Raw genomic sequence first — 22,229 nt, 5'->3', positions numbered from 1 at the left:
AAATTTGGGGCGCCACCCCCGCTAAACGGTGGGTGATAGACATGTGCTGTCGGAAAATAAATAGTAGGAAATATAGTCCTCTTCATTTTACTGTTAAGCAAATAAATTTTTTGCAAAACGTACAGGAAGAGCTACGTTTCACAAAAACCACAAACTACCCCTTTTAAATGGATGAAAAGGGGGGTTCCGTGGCGAAATTTTTAAAGGAAAAGTTAGTCTCATAGTAAACACCCCTTGATATACCAAAAAAAAAAACAATAAAACTGGACTTGTGTTCATTTTGCGAGGTTCAAACTCTCTTTCCTACACCATAAGTACATATTTTAATAAAATAAATTAAAGGTAGATTTAGTAAAGCTTTACAAAATTTATATACTTTTAATCTCTTCAGAAATGTTTCTTCAGACGATGGAATTATTTGAAGTAAATATAATTTCAAACTAACAAAAATTTTATTTGTACATTGGGTCATTAGATAGTTTATTTCTTATTTTTGTTGTTAGGTTTTACCACTCTATTGGGCCCTTAATCAGCCTTCTTAGATCAAATAGGTGTATTTTGGAGATTTGATTGAGTGGAAGGAGAACACTAGAATTCAAATCTACATGAGATCTGAGATAATTTTAGCCATAAATAAATGTATGTAACTACATCAGAGGGTAGCTAAAAGACGGCGGTGGTATTAAAATTGGTGCCAAACTACCAATTTTTTTATATTTAACCATTAGGTACTAAGCAACTATTTATTCCGAACACATTAAGGTACTGAGAAATTTCGAATTAAAAAAGGTGTACGACTAGGAGGCACTTTCTGTGTAGAAAGACACTAAAACACAATTTACGTTACCCCAAGTGAGATTTAAACAATATAAATAAATTTTGGGACTAAAACATCACTTTAAATAAATGAAAGATATACACAGAAACATTATCTTTTTGTTTTAAGTAAAACTGGCATGACAGAATGAAAATCAAAGTTGTCAACTGACAAATCGATTTTGTTACTCGTAAAGCTCATAGACATTTATACATAATATGTCTATGGTTAAGCTAGTTACAGGGTTAGAATTTAGGGATATACGTTTAGTTGATTTAAGAGTTAAGCGCCAACTATTTTTAGAACAAAAAAAGTAAAACAAAGGAGAAAGTTGACAAATGAATAAAATTGATTAAAATTGTAACAAAAACAGCACGAAATCATTGGCAGCGGTCCTACCTTGTAAAATCTAGCCTAAACCCTGTAACGTTACAAACGTCACATCTTTGATATTTTGTTTTTAAATAATTATTTTACCTTATTTTCTTTAATATTTCATTAATAATTATCTTCTTCTATTTGGTTTACCCATTTTCCCCTTTAATAAAAATCGGTTGGCGTCCATTCTATAATAGGCAACCCTATTTACATTGTATCTTCTCTCGTGTTCCATGTTCGTTATTTCAAATTTCGGTCCAAGGTTCGTTGTCATGTCATTTTAATGACAGTGACAACCCCCATATCTCATTCTCAAAATGGAGGTGGAAATGTTTTAAAAAGCAGAGTAGCTCCAAAAATAAATCATTTTATTTCAACAAATCATCTTCCTCTTGGGGTGAGCTACATATAGTTTTTTTTAATAATTTCTTACAGTCATTATATTCCATCCATACCGAGTTTCTTATAACATTTTTTATAATATTTTTATCTAACCTTCAAATGTTCAACCATGTGTTTGGTTTCTATATTTCTTTTCATCTATTAATATGCACGTTTAGTAATCAGAATTTTAACTATTCTCATCTAAATTCTATGTAATTTACCCTTGCCAATTACTATTTCTGAATACTATTTGGCAAAGGTATATTTTGGTTTTTCTTCTTGATGATTGATATGTGTCTCTGTTTTATAGTTTTTGGAAAGAGATCAACCTTTCCCTCTTCGGGAACCTAAGCCTCACATCACCGGTGATGCACACTTGAAGGCAAAGACAATGACATCCAGACTACACAACCACCACCTCTAGCTGCAGGGGCCTTGCGCCGAAGATCCACCCAGGCCTACGAGAAGTCTACAACAGCAGTACCATACGACATCAAGAAGATACCATCAGCTACCAAAAGCCATAAGTATAATCCAGAATTGTTAGTTTTTGGCAAGAATTTAAATACATTTGTTAATGCAATTTACTAAGTCATTTTATTTATTATATCTTTATGAACAATAAACATGATTAGTTAAAAACTATGTTTTGTTTGCTTCCATTCCAATTTTCAGAGTTCATTCTAAGATTAGGACAAGACGAACACACACCTGAGTGACTGAGCTAAGCTAAGGGTGTAACGATGGCTATCTTGGTTAGTTGAGGTAATATTTTCGAATATTATTTCAATTGGCTGGGTAGTCCATCGCTTATTTCGTTACACTGGCGCCCCAACGCACTTGTCTTATCTGAAGAATAGAACGTTGAATTTTGGTTTGGTGCAAGCATACAAGCATTAATAAATACTATTTTCACATATTTCATTTTATATTCAATTTTTGCAGTAAATCTATATATATTACCTATTTTGGTACTTTTTGACTAATTTTTATATATTAAACGCTAATTTCAGATTATGGGTCAAAAAAGTATTACCAGTTACAATAATTTAATTATATATTTCAGCATAATTGATTTAAAATACATTTACAGTTGCAAATATTGGTATTTTGAACATTTTGATACTTTTTACCTAGTTTTTTTTGGCTAATTTTTATGTTAGAATCTTCACATTAATGTCCACATGGCATTTTTTCTGTTTTTTTTTAATTTAACCAGTTTTTTTGGTAGTTCTTCTTTAATTACTTTCTTATTTTATTGTAACTTTCCAAAACCCAAGAGAATTTTTCCATTTATTGTCATATTTTCTGTACTTTTTATACGTACTATTTCTTCTACATTCTTTTTACACATACTACTGTGTACTCTAAAGTGCATTTAAATCTTGTTTTATTTACTTATTTTCAATTACTTTTTACTTATTCTTATATTTCCTAGTTGTTTTCATATATTTATTACCAATTTTGTACAACTACCAAAAATTTTGTTGTTTCCGTCGAACTTTCTGTTCGGATGGTATATACTACTTTACTTGTATAGTAAAGACTAGGACAATTTTCAAGTTCTTTTCTTTCATTGAGGTATTTTATTCTTATTCTTCTTCTTTACGTATTCAGAATATTAATTTAAACCATTCTTCTTCTTGTCTTGAATCTCAAAAAAATTTTTGTTCGTAAAGCATGATATTTTACATTTTTCAATTTTTTGCATTATTGCACTTATATTAATTATGATAAACATTATATTTAACATCTTTTTTATTTAACAATGCCCTATTTATCTATATATTATTGTTTTATTATTTTATTTTGGGTGTTGTACTGATTTTTGATACAGATTAGCATGAAAGCCTCATCCGGCACTTATAAGGTGTGTATGGCTTATATATAGCTGCATAGACACCTAGTGTTTTTTTTCCTAGGGTACATATAAGTTATCCATAGGGTTGGGCCAGATCTATTGAGTCTGAGTTCCGTTTTTTTGGTCTTAATGACTGTTGATATACAGTTTAATGCTGTATATTATTTTTAGGATGATGTCTTTTATAAATTTTCTCTTTTGAAGTTAAAATAATTCTATGCATCTCTACTCTTCATGAGCCTCTGGTGTAGAATTATGGCGCTTTGAAGTATGATTGTAGTTTAGCTACTAGCATTTGTTATTTTCCATCTTTGCAAATCATATTTATGCATTTTTATACATATATTTTGTTCTTTAGTGTAGATCCCTGGTATGCATTTGATGGAAGTAGCATTTGCATTATGTATCATTATCTCTCTCTTTATTAACTCATTGGTTAAGTCTTTTATGACTAGTTTTATGCAGTTTTTTTTAAACCCTTTGGTGTAGAACTTTGTCTTATTTGGCTTTCCATATAGTTAGTACTTATTTTTTTTAATAGTTTATCTATAGTTGCACTTGCATTTCTTTTTATTATATTATATTTATATTATCTTTGTCTACTAATATGCTTTTACTTACCTTGTTATATTGATTATTATATTATTACCTTACTTTAGGTACTTGTTATCCGAGTAGGGGAAAGGTAGGTAAAGTGGAATGGGTGGGTAAAGCGGAATAAGCTTAAAATTTAATTTCAAAATTGGCGGTTTTTGTTGTAACTCCTACCACAATATACCTTTTGATATTTGGCAATATTTACTTCAATATGGCGCACTTTCATTGATATGTTCATGTGAGTTAAACAAGATCATTGTTTTTTAACAAAAAGTTGTAATATTTGGTGACTAAGACGAAATTTCTTATCAGCAACAGGTAAGTTTTTCTAACCGTATTTATTATCTATTGTATAAAATGGTTATTTGTGGACATAAATACTCTTTCTTTAACTTATTAGCACGTTTGGTTAGTAGCTATCGTGTTTGTACAGAAAAAATGTTGATGCGGGTAAAGTGGAATGAAACGTATGCGGGTAAAGCGGAATGACGTTCCACTTTACCTCCTAAAAGTTTAACAATGTTATTAAGTGACAACATTTTTTTAGCATGCCTAATTTTTACAAACGAAAGACTTCGCAGCAGAGTTGGGACGAGAAGGCAATGGCTGAGGCTCTAACTGCATGTCAAGGTGGTTTATCAATTCATTCTTCTGCAAAACAATATAACATTCCATCGACAACTCTTTTTAGAAGATTAAAGCGACCACCAGAAGAACGTTTAGTGAAGCAACTTGGACGATTCCGTTGCGTGTTCACGGTAGATCAAGAGAGGATGTTGGTAGACTATATTCTTAAAATGGAAGAACGCCTGTTTGGGCTAACTATTTCTGACTTAAAATATCTTACCTACGAGTTTGCCATACGAAATAACATTGAACATAGATTCAATAATGAGAAGAAAGAAGCTGGTAAAGTATGGTTGCTTGGTTTCATGAAACGGCACCCAGTTCTTTCACTTCGACTTCCAGAAAAAACGTCAGCAGCGCGAGCGTCAGCATTTAACGCAGTTAGTGTCGGAAAGTTCTTTGATTTATTGGAAGACTTATACCAAAAACACAACTACAAACCTAACCGCATCTATAATTGTGACGAAACCGGAATCTCTACCGTGCCAAATAAGCCTTCAAAGATTATTTCAAAAAAGGGGAAAAAGCAAGTAGGAGTTTTATCATCAGCTGAAAGAGGTACGCTTACAACTGCAGAAATTTGCTTCAACGCTGCAGGGGAATACATCCCTCCTGCTCTTATTTTTCCACGGGTGAGACATCACTTGACATTCGACATTGGAGTTCCTCTGAATACCAAAATTTTCACGCATGCTTCTGGATGGATGCAGACCGAAATCTTTACGGCTTGGTTTCACCATTTTATTAAATTTGCGAAGCCTACCTCCGAGGACAGGGTTTTACTAATTTTAGATGGCCATTCAACCCACATAAAAAACATTGAAGTCTTAGAGCTTGCTAAGAAAAACTTTGTAGACATCCTGGTGCTACCACCACATTGCACACATCGACTTCAGCCACTGGACGTATCATTTATGTATCCCATGTCGACCTTCTATGAACAGGCAGTGCGAGTTTGGCTGCGAACCCACCCGGGGAAAGTTGTGACGATTCATGATGTCGGTCCTCTCTTCGGAGAAGCTTACTTGAAGGCAGCTAGTATGGCAACAGCTATCTCAGGATTTAAGAAGACGGGTATTTGGCCGTTTGAGAGACCTGATCCAAACGTTTTCGTGGCTGCAGATACAACTGATCGTCCTGGGCCTCTACTCGCTACATCTAACCTGCCATCAGCGTCCACTCCAGTGTCAAATGACATTCTCCTCCATAAGACTATTGTTAGTCCTGCGGATATTTTACCTATCCCACGGGTCGCTTCAAATATCGAAAATCCAACGAAGAAAAGGGCTCGATCAGGAAAAACTGTAGTAGCAACTTCTACCCCTTTTATTGAAGAGTTAAAGAATTTGAAGGCTCCGACCCCAAAAAATCCAACCAAGAAAGTTACGAAGCAACTATTTCAAAGCGACAGCGAAGAAGAAGATGATGCAAACATCAGCATTTACAGTGACACCGACAGCGGTTCAGAGTTGGACCTACCAGTTCAAATTCCTACCATAAAAACAGAAGATATTAAGGAAGGGATATATGTAGCTGTAGAGTACAACGGACAAACATTTCCCGGTTTAGTAATTTCAAAATCAGGTGAATCAGCGTCTGTAAAGTGTATGGAAAGGACGCAAAAATATTTCAAATGGCCTAATAAAGATGATGTATTAGATTACAACATTAAGGACATTAAAATGATTATTAATGAACCAAAACAGTTAAGACGAGGGTTTTTCAATGTTCCTGAGCTCTGTTTATATGCTTAGTTGAATAAATAATATCAATTCATTTTAAATTTTTGTATTCCGCTTTACCTCCAATATGGCGGGTAAAGTGGAATATTACACCACTTTTACTTTTGACGTTTTTCTCCGAAGTGGTGATATATTAGTTTAATTTCTTAACAGTACTACGTAGGGCTATAACGTAAGTGGCTTCTTCCATAAACTCAAACTTTTAAGACGAATACTTCTACCGGGATACAAGCTTGAATCGGTAATTATTCCACTTTACCTACCTTTCCCCTACTTGTTGTTTTGTTATGAGATTCACTTCTTAGTAGCTCCATTAGCTATTTATTTTATTAAGGATGTAATATCCATTATATAATTACCTAGATTTGGTTATACATAATATGCCTTCTATATTATATAGATACCTGAATATTTGCATAATTTTTATAAATACCAATAAGTATTATTTGACTTTTGATTAAAAGTCATTTACATGATTTGTCTTTCATTATTACTTGGACTTGGATTATTAGTTAAATTTGATTATTTCTTAGACTTTATACTATAAATCTTTATAATTTTAAATTGATTTCATACTTTTTAAAGTACATTTATTTTTATCCAGAGATAGATATTCTCTGATGTCATTTATTTATAATGAATAAATATTTTATAGTGTGATGAATACTACAATTCATTGGGTAATATTTTTATTTTCCCCAGAGTAACATCTGAAAATTATTTTGGTACTTTAAAATTTTTTATGATTAATAATTTAAATTAACTATATACATTGACTTAATATTTACTTTATTATGAGTATTTATTTTTGATTTGTTCTGAACGATTACTACTGCATATATTTATTTCTGGTTAGAACTATGATTTCTTGTTTTCCTTGAGAAAAATTTCTCACCTGTGTTCGAAATTTTTCTGATGAGTGGAGGGAGTGTGTAACATTCCTGTTTTCTTTGAGAAAAATTTCTCACGTGTGTTCAAAATTTTTCTGATGGGTGAGAGGAGTGTATAACGTTACAAACGTCACATCTTTGACATTTTGTTTTTAAATAATTATTTTACCTTATTTTCTTTAATATTTCATTAATAATTATCTTCTTCTATTTGGTTTACCCATTTTCCCCTTTAATAAAAATCGGTTGGCGTCCATTCTATAATAGGCAACCCTATTTACATTGTATCTTCTCTCGTGTTCCATGTTCGTTATTTCAAATTTCGGTCCAAGGTTCGTTGTCATGTCATTTTAATGACAGTGACAACCCCCATATCTCATTCTCAAAATGGAGGTGGAAATGTTTTAAAAAGCAGAGTAGCTCCAAAAATAAATCATTTTATTTCAACAAATCATAATTTTTATAATAATTTTTTTTTTTTAATAATTTCTTACAGTCATTATATTCCATCCATACCGAGTTTCTTATAACATTTTTTATAATATTTTTATCTAACCTTCAAATGTTCAACCATGTGTTTGGTTTCTATATTTCTTTTCATCTATTAATATGCACGTTTAGTAATCAGAATTTTAACTATTCTCATCTAAATTCTATGTAATTTACCCTTGCCAATTACTATTTCTGAATACTATTTGGCAAAGGTATATTTTGGTTTTTCTTCTTGATGATTGATATGTGTCTCTGTTTTATAGTTTTTGGAAAGAGATCAACCTTTCCCTCTTCGGGAACCTAAGCCTCACATCACCGGTGATGCACACTTGAAGGCAAAGACAATGACATCCAGACTGCACAACCACCACCTCTAGCTGCAGGGGCCTTGCGCCGAAGATCCGCCCAGGCCTACGAGAAGTCTACAACAGCAGTACCATACGACATCAAGAAGATACCATCAGCTACCAAAAGCCATAAGTATAATCCAGAATTGTTAGTTTTTGGCAAGAATTTAAATACATTTGTTAATGCAATTTACTAAATCATTTTATTTATTATATCTTTATGAACAATAAACATGATTAGTTAAAAATTATGTTTTGTTTGCTTCCATTCCAATTTTCAGAGTTCATTCTAAGGTTAGGACAAGACGAACACACACCTGAGTGACTGAGCTAAGCTAAGGGTGTAACGATGGCTATCTTGGTTAGTTGAGGTAATATTTTCGAATATTATTTCAATTGGCTGGGTAGTCCATCGCTTATTTCGTTACAACCCTATATAACGTACGTACTTTACCGCCTATGTCAAAGTTCTATTTTAATATTCATGTTATTAATCACCAGAGAAATGATGATTTTCTATTAAAGTTATGTAAAGAGGATGGGAAACTGAAAACTAAATGTGTAACCAAAGCCCTAAATAAATATAGTGTGAGTTCACATTTGGCCATTTCTCTACACGGACATGTTTGTTCAAGTGTAAGTAATCATTCAATTTTGCAAAGTAAACCGTATTATATAAAACATTTTACAGGAAAACGTCTTCCCACAAAATTGAAAATCAACTAACTATTTAAACTTTGAACTATAAGGACTTGAAAATTGTTGTTACGACTTGATGAACGTAGTTGATTTAGAAAAGAAAAAAAATTTATTAGATATTTAACATAATATAGCCTCAGATTCTTTCATATTTGCTCTCGGTTCATTTTATCGAAGGCATTTTCTTAGTCAATAAACAGTAAATTTATATTTCTTTGATATTCGCTAGCTCGTTCCAAGATAATCCTTATATTACAAATGTGGTCGATAGTGGAGCGTCTAGCTCGAAACCTTGATGCTTGGTTGCTCCTTAGGTTCTTGTCTATATCTGGCTTCAGTCTATTCAATACGATACTGGGCATTATTTTGCATGTGACGCTCAACAGTTTTATTGCTCCCAAATTCTCGCATCTGCTTAGATCGCCATTTTTTGGTATCTTAATGATTACACCCTCGTTCCATGCCTTTGGTAGCTCCTTGTCGTGGCTCATATCGTGAATTTATGTAACATTTTTACTTATTCGTTTTCGTCGGCTTTTATTACATCTATCTTAAAGTGGTCATTTCCAGCCACCTTGTTATTTTTTAGTTGTCTCAGTGTGTCTTGTATTTATTCTTCCGTAATTTCATTTGTGCTAACGTTTAACTCCTGTATTTTATTTTCTTTCAATATTTGTATTATTTTATGTTATATGCTTTAATTATATTTTCTTGTTTATCTTTAATTTGATCGCGACTTTTTATTGTTTTACCTGTTAAATTTTGTATGCTGGTCTATTGTGTTTCCAGGTGATTTTTGTGCAGCTGTTTCTGACACTTTCAGTATAGATATATCATTTTCTTTTTAACTGCTATATTCTTACTTGTATTTCCTTTTTAGCGCTTTTCGGTTGCTTCCTTTTGTACCATTTTTTATGTTATCAATTTTCCTGCAGCTTTTGACATTATATCCTTAAAGTTCCCTCATATTTCCTTCACTGTTTCCTCGTTTACATTTTGGAAGCTGCTGTTCGGTTTATTTTCAGACTTTCTGTGAATTCGATTCTTATTTTTTCTTATTTAAGAGCTATGACATTTTAACATTTTCTGTTTACCTTACGGTTTTTGTCTCTGGTTAATTTCATCTTCATTTTGACCCCGACTAGCATGTGGTCTGACCTCACATTTGCTTCTCGTAGGCACCTAACATGTTGTAGCCAGCATTTACATTTTGACTGGATCAGTACATAGTCGACTTGATTTCTGTACCTTCCTCATGGAGACCTCTTTGTGTATCCTTTTGTGCTTACACATACTTCCACTTATTATAATCTAGTTTGGTTTACAAACTATTTCAGTTGACTTCCATTATTATTATTTTCTCCTAATCCTGTATTTCTTATAACTGATTTATATACTGTATTATCATTCCCTACCTTGGCGTTTATCTGTCCAATTACTATTTTGACATCTCTTTTCTGTTTACTATTTATCTTGTCGTAGGTTACTTGGAATTGCTAATATAAATCTTCTCTTCCTCATTACGTTATATTTACCATGAAGCTCGCCTATATAATTTTTTCAAATGTCGCCTCACATCTGACATATGTCAATACGTCCACCTCAATGCCTCTTCACGAAAAGGGGACTATGTACAAGATATCTTGGAATTGGGATATTGGGACTGCCAACACAAACTGACGTTTACTCTGTGAATTTCAAACAAAAACTACTGGCATTGTACCTCATTGCATGTCGATATTCTATTCAGATTTCTCAGCTGCCATTTCAACATGTTAATCCCATAATATCTACGTTGTATTTGTTTATTTCTTGATGCACTTATTTCAGCTTGCACATTTCGTATAATCTTCTGATTTCCATGTACCTATGAGTACTGTATGTCTCCTGTCTATTTCTGTATTATTTTCCATTCTCTGCCTTGTTTTCCTTTTGCTTGCTAAATCAGCCATCTCTTTCTTATCACTGTACATTTTATTGCCTACCAGCTTTTGAAATGTCGGGTAATAAGCTTTATTTCAGTTGGTTTCTGTCTCTATTCCAATTCCTCACATCGCTATCTATAAGTAGTTTGTTAAAATTTATAACGTTCCTTCCCATTCTTATTTCTTCTTTAGCTAATTGTCTTAAAGTTTCCCTATATATGTAGTTTCTTATTTATATGTTCTTTTATGTGCTTTAGTTTGTTTTTATTCTTCATGACCATTTCTTTTTTGTGTTTCTCCTCTAATTTAACCAAGTAGGTTTTGTTATCTTGATCTATTGCCACTTCTGTCTTTACCTCCATCTTTTATCCATCTCTTTTTTCATACAATTTTTTAGGGTGGTTTTTTTTAAGCTCGTTTTTTTCGTCTATATTGATTGGAATTCCTTAAATTATAACATTTTTCTTCTTTTCCTTTCTTTCCAATCTCTCGAATCTAGCTTTTGTATTAATCAATTATCTTTCTCATTTTTACCTTCTCGATTGCTACCTTTATTTTGCAAATACAAAGATAAGGTACAAATCTTCCGTACAATTTTTGTAGCTTCCAGTACAGTATCTAAGTACTTCTATGTATGAGCTTATTGTTTTAGTAGTTCACTAGTTTTTCTAGTCGGTATCTTTTACATCCTTAAGTGTTATATTTTGGTAAAATTAGTACAAGTGATCTCTGTTTTCAATTAATTTTGTTTTATACATTTTTTTATACAACATTAAGCATAACCTTTCAGAAATAAACTGCTCGCAAAGCGCATTTTGTTACCAATAAACTTGAAAACAAGAATCCGAGAAATTAAAGCTGTCCTTCCGGAACATGCAGAATATAACCGCTGTGAAAATAATACACCGCTAAAAAACTCGTTTATATGCATATTATGTATGTAGTATGTATAATACAGGGACATTATATTTTTCTTAGGACCTTGAATAATCAAGGTATCTGACAACTTTTTTAGTTATTGTAAAGTCATAGAAAGAAAAGCTACCGGCTTCCTGCTAAGAGTTTCGAGCCATTTTTTAATTATTCAGTTTGATGCAAACACGCGATTTTTTCGTTTTTTTGCACCTAATTAAAAATGTAAATAAACTCCTGGACAAAATTAACGCACCACTTTAATTAATCTAAATATTTACAATATGAACACAAAATAAAACTAAGTTACATTGAAATAATAATAAACACCTACAAATGAGTCCAACATGACTTTATCATGACCTTATTGGTTCTTTAAAAATTTGTTTTTGCCGGAAATGCGTAAATAAGCTAGCATAATTTCAAATTGCAGAAAGAAAAAATCAGTAAAGTAACACAATAAAATGCATGGGTCAACACTAATACCGCCTAGGCCCTCCTCTACTTCTTATGACTGCATTTATGCGTCGAGGCATGCTTGATATCAAATGTTCAACAAAAGCTTGCGGAATATTCTCCCATTCTTCAACGGCCCCAATGAGTTGGTTGTGATTGGCAATAGGGGGTCTACGACTTCGAATCTTTTTTTTGAGATAGTCTCGTAGATGCTCTAGACTGAAAAAAATATTGTACATAGTACCAATGAACGCCTATCATTAACTTTTTTTACATTGATTCAATGAAAATTGTGTTAATACAATAAACACGTAGTCATTAAGTAATGAGCATATTCATTATTACAATGTAATTCTGTTCATTAAAAAATGATGAATAGAATCATTAATTCAATGAATCGTTTTATCGATCCAATTACTTTTTTCATAATACTAATAACTGGACCGCGTTATGTAATAATGGATTAAGCGCCAAAATGTAGTTTTGAGATAAATCGGTTTAAAGATTTTAAATTTGTTTTTGGTACTATTTCTAAAGTATAGTACTGACATGTTTCATATTAATATATTAATGCAAATGTAAATAGACTTTTACATGTATTTAAAATTTTTTAAAAATAATTTATATTTTAAATCTTATTCGATCAAATGTCGCTTAATTCGTTAATGATTTTTTAAGATATGCATGAGTTAAGATCCGAATACCGGAGTAAGAGACATATTTGGCGCTTAATCTGATGTTACCTGACAAAGGATGTCATTTAATTCGATATCTTAAACGTTAGTAAATATGTTATGTTTTGTAATAAAGAATTAACCGACTATTCGTGGCGCTTGATTCGTTATTACACTTAAAAGGATGCGGATTTTTGTTTATGACAATGGATTATGTACCATTATTGGCGTTTAGTTCGACATTACAAATCCTAGTGTGAGATTTTTTTTAATAAAATAAAAAATGTCGCTTAATACAGGCATTTAAAAACAGCTTTTTTTAATTTTTTTTACAAAAAACATATTTTTATACATAGATTTGCACCCTAGTTGCAAGATGGCACTATTATCTCGATTTTAGACTTTTGGCGGTTAATCCGTTATTACATAACGTGGTCCAATTTGTTCATTGTATATGGACCGCGTTATGTAATAACGGATTAACCGCCAAAAGTCCAAAATCGAGATAATAGTGCCATCTTGCATCAAGGGTTCAAATCTATGTATAAAAATATGTTTTTTGTAAAAAAAATTAAAAAAAAGCTGTTTCTAAATGCCTGTATTAAGCGACATTTTTTATTTTATTAAAAAAAATCTCACACTAGGATTTGTAATATCGAACTAAACGCCAATAATGGTACATAATCCATTGTCATAAACAAAAATCCGTATCTTTGTAAGTGTAATAACGAATCAAGCGCCATGAATAGTCGGTTAATTCTTTATTACAAAACATAACATATTTACTAACGTTTAAGATATCCAATTAAAAGACATTCTTTGTCAGGTAACATCAGATTAAGCGCCAAATATGCCTCTTAATCCGGTATTCGAATCTTAACTCATGCACATCTTAAAAAATCATTAACGAATTAAGCGACATTTGATCGAATAACTTTTAAAATATAAATTATTTTTAAAAAAATTTAAACACATCTAAAAGTCTATTTACATTTGCATTAATATATTAAATATGAAACATGTCAGTACTATATTTTAGAAATAGTACCAAAAACAAATTTAAAATCTTTAAACCGATTTATCTCAAAACTACATTTTGGCGCTTAATCCGCTATTACATAACGCGGTCCATATATGAAACTATACATCAGGATTATGCGGTTAAATTAATGAATATAAAACGTTGCACTAATGTACAGTGTTCTTCAAATTATGACCTCGTTTATTGAATCAACGCACTTCTTGATTTAATGTTTAAGACAAAATATAATTCTGTTAAAATAAACCGAACTGATGTAAAAGTACATCAATTTAATGAAGCGAGATCAATGTTTTAATGTAATATACCTGAATCAGTGATCAATACATTGTAGCAATAATCTCGTACTAAAACCTGTACATTTCTTGAAATGTTGAAGTGTTTGTATTGGTGCAGAAAAGTCATGTGACAACAGTGAATCAACCCTGCAGACTCCTAAGACTGATTTGGCACTAGTAATTTGTCTGTTCAAGGTGTACAGACCACATAAATACAGAAAAAAAGTTCTGCGATTTGGTTGATTTTTCTAAGGTATGTATTTACATAATATATTATATTGTTAACAATGAGTAAATTATTAAGTTGGATTTCTGTAAAAAAAGTTGTATTTCTATTTTTACTTTTGCAGATTGATATGGACTTTGGAGTGGCATTTGGAAATGTAAATTGACTTATTGATGGATGGGACAGCAATTTCGAATGAATTACTTCCTTTCTTCAGTGTGAAAGTCGTATCAAGGAAAAACAAATAAATTTTATTTGAAAAGGCTACCCATGAAAACATTACGGAAGGTAAATATTTCATTATTCAATCCTACTTATCTAGTAATAATTAATTTTTGTTCTCTGTAAATTTTTTGAAAAGCTAATTTGACACATAGGTAAAAGAAAATAGGAACCATTTGAAAATATTTCTAAATGGTATAATCTTATAAAATATTAGTAAATTAAATCTTAATGTGATTAAACCGTAAATAATTGAAAAATATTATTAACTCCCGCAGTCGAAGTCGGTAGTATCAAAATAAATTTTTTTCGATAGTACGACCCTGTTTCATTATATCGTCTCACCTTGCGACTGATGCGGGAATGATGTCTTCCTAAGGCCGATGCCACATTATGCGTTTTGACCGGATGCGTTTTCACCGCATCCGCATAGTGTGACAGATCGGTCCGGTTGCGTTGGAAACGGATGCGTTTTGAGTCATCGGTACGCGCTTACCAACTGCACCAGACTAAACGCATAGTGTGACAGGTCGGTCCGGTTGCGTTGGAAACGGATGCGTTTTCACCGCATCCGGTCAAAACGCATAATGTGGCATCGGCCTAACAAACCTGCAACGTATCGCATTGAATATCCTTTGTCTAGGAGCGTCGATGCTCACACTGCCTCCTCCATTGACAAATTTCTTTGGCGGTTCATTTTTTTATTTGATTTTTATGCAAATGAACTTCCAAACATGCATGTGATGAAAAATATCATAGTGCGGCAGATTCGTGCAATATATTAGAAGAATGGCACATTTAATGATACAAGCATATAATTTGGTCCACATATACTGCACAAATAAAGGTTCAAATTTAGATATGAGGCCATCTTAGATTTTGCCTTTTACAAAAATGGCGGTCATTCAAAATGGGCGACTATACATATATGACTAATAGCACGATATATTTTGAATGAAAAGTCCGATTTCAACAAAATTTGGTACGTAGGTTAGTTTTGTGATTTACAAGATCGATGCCATAAACTGGAAGAATCGTTTTACCAGAAGTTTTGTTTTTCCTGGTTTTTTATGTAAAACTATTTTATATTATGTAAATAATTTATTTTCAATTTTTTCACCCTGTAGATATTAATTTTTCAAAATGGTAATACCACTATTGAAAAGAGCGTAAGAATATGTTTTAGGAAATATTTTGAACTTTGTAGTTATGTTAATTATAATTACCATTTAATAAATGCATACCGTATCTTCACATGTACCTATATGCGGCAGATTCGTGCAAATATTATAAGAATTATTGTACATTTAACGGTAGAGTCATATAATTTGGACAACATATACTACACATACAAAAGTTCAAATTTAGATATGAGGCCGTCTCAGATTTTGCCTTTTACAAAAATGGCGAGCATTCAAAATGGCGGCTATACATATGTGACTAATAGTACGATAACTTTTGAACGAAAAGTCCGATTTTAGCCAAATTTGGTATCAAGTTTCTTTTTTCGATGAATAAGATCGAGGTCTTGAACCGGAAGAATCGGTTTACCAGAAGTTGTGTTTTTACTGTTTTTTATGTAAAAATATGTTGTTATTTTTTTTCAATTCTTTCACCCTGTATATATTAATTTTTCAAATAGGTAATACCGCCATTGAAAACAGTGTAAAAATATTTTTTAGGAAAGATTTTGAACTTTTTAGTTATGTTAATTACCATTTAATAAATGCATAACGTATCTTCCCATGTACCTATGTGCGGTAGATTCATTTTGAATGCCTGCCATTTTTGTAAAAGACGAAATCTGGGATGGCCTCGTATCTAAATTTGAATGTTTGTATGTGTAGTGTGTGTGGTCCAAATTATATGCTTTTACCATTAAATGTACAATAATTCTTATATTATTTGGACGAATGCGCCGCAGATAGGTTCATAGGTACATGTTAAGAAACGTTATGCATTTATTAATTGCTAATTAATATAACTAAAGAGTTCAAAATATTTCCTAGAAAATATTTTTACGCTCTTTTCAACGTCGTTGTTAACTTTTTGAAAAATTAATATGTACAGGGTGAAAGAATTGGTAAAAAAACAACATGTTTTTACATAAAAATCAGGAAAAACACAACTTCTGGTAAATCGATTCTTCCGGTTCAAGACTTTAGTCTAACACATCAAAATAAGAATCTATATAACAAATTTGGTTGAAATCGGACTTTTCGTTCAAAAGTTATCGTGCTATAAGTCACATATGTATAGTCGCCATTTTGCATGCCCGCCATTTTTGTAAAAGGTAAAATCTAAGATGGCCTTATATCTAAATTTGAACCTTGATGTGTGTAATATATGTGGTCCAAATTATATGCTTCTACCATTAAATGCACAATAATTTTTATAATGTTTGCACGAATTTGCCACACATAGGTACTTGTGATGATACGTTATGCATTTATTAAATCATAAATAACATAACTAAAAAGTTCAAAATATTTTCTACAAAATATTTTTACGCTCTTTTCAATTGCGGTATTACCTTTTTGAAAAATTAATATATACAGAGGGAAAAAATTGAAAAAAAAACATATTTTTACATAAACAACCAGTAAAAACACAACTTCTGGTAAACCGATTTTTCCGGTTCACCATATCCCTCTTGTAAATCAAAAAAAACCTATATACCAAATTTGGTTGAAATCGGACTTTTCGTTCATAAGTTATGGTACTATTAAACACATAAGTATAGCCGCCATTTTGAACGCCCGCCATTTTTGTAAAAGACAAAATCTGAGATGGCCTCATATCTAAATTTGAACCTTTATATGTGTAGTATATGTGGTGCAAATTATATGCTTGTATCATTAAATGTGCAATTGTTTCACATATCGGCCGCACTATCACAATAAAAAGCTTGTTTTTCACAAGCACTTTGCTTTAATCGGCACTTTTTATGAAAAGTTTAACTCGCTTTTATTCTAAAACAAAGTTTGTCATCAGTAAATTATCAACAAATAAAGATTATTGAGAAAAATATGAGTGGTGCGTTAATTTTGTCCAGGAGTTTAGTTGACATAAAATTACAAAATTTTATTTTTTAGAACATTGAAAAACTTCAAAATAGCGATTTTTTAAACTTAAACAGTTAATTTTGTTGCTTTTCAAACTGCAAAATAAGGCAAATTAGTTGTTTATTATTAACTATTATTAAAATTAACCTAGTACCCAAAGTTGGGTATTGAAGTATTTACTTAACAAACCCCAAAGTTTGTTTATCCCAGAAACCTCTTTTTGCAAAAATCTAAGAGAGGAAATAACGCAGGTTAGTTTTAACCGCAACAACTTTAATTGTTGACATATGGGGCGGAAACATAGATTATGCAAAAGAAACATGAATCAAAAATAAATGCGAGCCCAATACAAACCCTATACAGGGAGACTGAAAAGATCCCACTCACGTTTAGAAGACAATATCTAAGTCTTCCTTATGCCGCTGCAGTACCCTCTAATCAAAATCATCCAGTTTTACACGACTTATTCGCTGACCGCTTTAGAAGTTGTTTCCAAAACTCAAATCGAACTGATCATTGTTTCTATTACAGCATTAAAAATTACTTATTAAAAATAGGTACTTATTTTCCAAAAAAATACGTAATAAAGAAGTATCCACGATATTTCCGCAATCCAAACCCCTCCTCTTTATGAGAAAGAAGAAGAAAATTTTTCTTTTGTAAATTTATTTGTAAATGGTTTGTAAATTTATTTGTTTACTTTATGATACCTATACTTTTATTTTTTTATATATTTACTGGATATCTGATAGGAAATTTGAACTTTAACTTGAAATAAAAAATATGTTTCCCCAGAAAATTCTTTTATTGAATTGGTTATAGTTTCCTTTTAGCTAAATTCGATTGTTCCAATAATTTTCCAACTTCTTTGCGCCATCCAAATATTAAGAATTTGGAAGATCGGCAAAATAGTTGTTTGTTTCGTCAAACATATTGGAACATATTTTAATTTTTTCGTTTCCACATATAGACATATTGAAATAACGATAATAATATACGACAATGTTAAATTTATAATTAACCCCCTTCTCTTAATAATTACTTTGATAATTGTTCATTACAGTTTAAAATAATATCTTCATAACACCATAGATATCTGTCACATCCAATCATTTTCTTGGCTGGAGTTCAAAAATAAAAAAAATCTATTTTTAATATATTATCCTAACGTCAAGCACCTGTTACAATCTCATAATTTTTATTTTTGTCGTTTGAACATAATTTTCAAAGTGTAAATATCGCGTTTTTACAAATTAGTGTTATTTTAAAAAATTTTGATATTTTTTTAAGTTGTAGGTCTTTTTAACAAATGATTTATTTGTATTTATCCAGCAGAAAATAATAAATCAATTTTTATTTGATTCGTTGTGCTGTGTTGTAATTTATTTATATGCTATTTTATATATTAGTATGATATAATTGATCCAAATAACGGCATAACCCAGACATCCAAAGTGAAAGTTATCCTTCACCACCAAGTTGTTCTATATGGTCCACATAATGTTCAGAAAAAAGTCACACCATTTTGAGCCACGGGTTTGGGGGGGGGGAGAGGGGGGATAAATCGGTAAATTCGTAGTTTTTTAGGTTTCTCGTCAATATTTCTAAAACTATGCGGTTTAACATGAATAACCTTCTATAAAAAATTGTTTTACATCAAATTTGCAATAAAAAAGGTCCTATGCATAATCCTTCTAAAATGAACGGTTCCAAAGTTACGGAGGTAGTATGTATAGTATAATTCGTCCAAAAAAGGCCTAACCCAGACATCTAAATTAAAAGTTTTCCTCCAACACCAAATTGTTCTATATGGTCCACATATTGTTCAGTAAAAAGTTTAAAAAAAAAACACCATTTTGAGAGTCCGATTTGGGGGGGAGATAGGAGAGAAGTCGGTAATTAGTAGTTTTTTTTACGTTTTTCGTCAATATTTCTAAAACTATGCTTTAGCGTAAACAATGGTTTATACAAAATTGTTCTACGTGAAATTTAAAACAAAAAAGGTCCTATGCATAATTGTTATAAAATCAACGGTTACAGAGTTACGGAGGGTGAAAAGTGGAGGTTTTCGATACTTTTTATATTATCTGGGCAATTGGTGATGATTTTGGGTGGTGAGGTTGTCGTTTCTTCAAGGGCTTATCACTAACATATCATAGGCCACTGAAATAGCAAATTTTATTTACAAAACACAATCCTGTTAAAGAAAATTTCTATAAATTGCCCAAAGAATATAAAAAGTATCGAAAACCTCCACTTTTTACCCTCCGTAACTCTGGAACCGTTGATTTTATAACAATTATGTATAGAACCTTTTTTGTTTTAAATTTCACGTAGAAAGTTTTTGTATAGAACATTGTTTTTGTTAAAGCATAGTTTTTTAAATATTGACGAAAAACTTAAAAGAACTACTAATTTACCGAATTTTCCCCATCTCCCCCCAAACCGGACGCTCAAAATGGTGAAACTTTTTACTGAACAGTATGTGGACCATATAGAACAATTTGATGTTGAAGGAAAACTTTTACTTTGGATGTCTGGGTTAGGCCTTTTTTTGGACCAATTATACTATACTACCTCCGTAACTTTTGAACCGTTCATTTTAGAAGGATTATGCATAGGACCTTTTTTATTTCAAATTGAATGTAGAAAATTTTTGTATACAAGGTGATTCATGCTAAACCGCATAGTTTTAGAAATATTGTCGAAAAACGTAAAAAACTACGAATTTACCGATTTCTCCCCCCTCTTCCCCTCAAACCCGACGCTCAAAATGGTGTGACTTTTTTCTGAACATTATGTGGACCATATAGAAAAACTTGATAACTTTCACTTTGGATGTCTGGGTTTGGGTCTAGTTATACCATACTATATAGCTTATTATTTCATATAAGAAAAGTAGTAGTTTACGACTAAGTGGTAGAAAAAAATAAATACCTAAGAATGTGGCGCGTGTGGGATAATTTTGAAACCTAAATTATTGTCCACCTACAGTATTAAAAAGAGGTACTAGATACAGAAAAAACAACAAAAATGCATTAAAACATCCTTAGTACACTGTGGTATAGACGATAGGCTATTGACAATTGCATTTATTAAACCAGTAGCTGATTAATTTCTAAAAAATATTTCGTGTTATCAGTGCATAAGAAATTATCGCATGCGAATAATTCCGTCTTGAGCATCAAAAGCCATAGGCTATAGCGGCCACTATGCGGCCATAGGCTATGTGCTTTCGATCTTCTTCTTTGTGTGCCGTGCTTGTTTTAAAGCGTTGGCTATCATCATATTAAAAAGTTGATGAAATTTTTCTCGGTCGGCAGCTATATCAAACAATTCCTCGACCGTTCAACCTGTCCATTGTCTAATGTTACGCAGCCAGGACAGTTGTTTTCTTCCAACCCAGTGTTTTCTTTCGATTTTACCCTGAATGGTCAACTGGAGTAAGCGATATTTTGGTCCTCTCGTTATATTATAACCGAAGAATTCAACCTTTCTTATTTTATAAGAAAGGTATCTTCTTATAATACTTACACTATTATAAGAAGAGGTATTAGATACAGAAAAAACAACAAAAATGCATTAAAACATCCTTAGTACAATGTGGTATAGACTACAGGCTATTGACTATTACATGTATTAACCCTTAAGCTGCTGAGTTCTAAAAAAATTTCATGGTCTCCAGCACACACTTGTTGGATATATATGTGCTGTCCACGGGTTTCTGAGCATGCGACGGTAACACCACAACTCGCTTCTCACTGTCGTGCCGTTGCTCCTCGCCTGTCTTCCAATGTCACTGCAATGGATGACGGCCGTGTCGTGCCGTGTATTAGTGAACCATGGGCATAAATTAGTGCTTCCATACTTAACGACAGTCGACAGTTAGTCGTGTATTACCAGTGAATCCAGTGGCACGTACATAATGGCAGACAATATAGATGGGGAATTTTTAACTGCACTGGTACAAAGTAGACCAGTGTTGTGGGACAAAACTTAGGACGTGTATAAAGACAGAAATGCGACAAGGAGTGCATGGCGTGAAGTTTTAGTGGAGGTTAACCCTGATTTTGAAAACTTAGAGGACCAGGAGAAAACTAAGTTTGGTAAGTTGTACTTACTTTATTTTACATTTTAAGTATACTCGTAGATTACAAACCTGAATTTTTTAGCCCATTAATTTCCAACGTTATATAAACGCAACATTTTTAATTGTATTATTTTAATGTATCACTACTTGAATAACATTTAACATTTTTATTGCTACATTTTATTTAAAACAGAACATAAAGTGCTGATCTAATAAAATATTTTAAAATAATTATGGCATGTAATCTAATACGCATAAAGACAAAGACAAGAAGAAGAAGTATTTTGATAATGATTTCCGAAGTGGAAATCGAAACGACAAATAAACTTAATCATAAAATAAAATTGTCGCTTACTCCCAACTAAAATAGTAAATTGCATAAGAGTCCACAAGAAAATAGCTTCAGAACAATAATTATTATTTTTTATTTTATTTAATTATAACATATTATAATTAAGATTTTTAGTAAAAATGCTTATTTTAAAGATATGTTGTTTATCTTTGTTTA

At 31.7% G+C, this 22,229-nt stretch overlaps 2 protein-coding genes across 3 annotated transcripts in view; one reads left to right on the top strand and one right to left on the bottom strand.

Annotated features, from left to right (window-relative positions):
• The window catches only part of LOC114329832 (5-hydroxytryptamine receptor 2A), an 895,697-nt gene that overhangs the window by 584,729 nt on the left and 288,739 nt on the right, over positions 1 to 22,229 (bottom strand). The window lies entirely within an intron of this gene.
• On the top strand, positions 4,234 to 6,687 carry LOC126881821 (uncharacterized). Its single transcript, XM_050646407.1, has 2 exons — positions 4,234 to 4,355; positions 4,585 to 6,687. Exon 2 carries the CDS (start codon positions 4,586 to 4,588, stop codon positions 6,416 to 6,418), a length of 1,833 nt encoding a protein of 610 aa, XP_050502364.1. The 5' UTR covers positions 4,234 to 4,355; position 4,585; the 3' UTR covers positions 6,419 to 6,687.

The sequence above is a fragment of the Diabrotica virgifera genome, chromosome 3 (genome assembly GCF_917563875.1).
Source record: "Diabrotica virgifera virgifera chromosome 3, PGI_DIABVI_V3a".
NCBI lineage: Eukaryota > Metazoa > Arthropoda > Insecta > Coleoptera > Chrysomelidae > Diabrotica > Diabrotica virgifera.
This window is presented reverse-complemented; position numbering and strand designations above follow the sequence as displayed.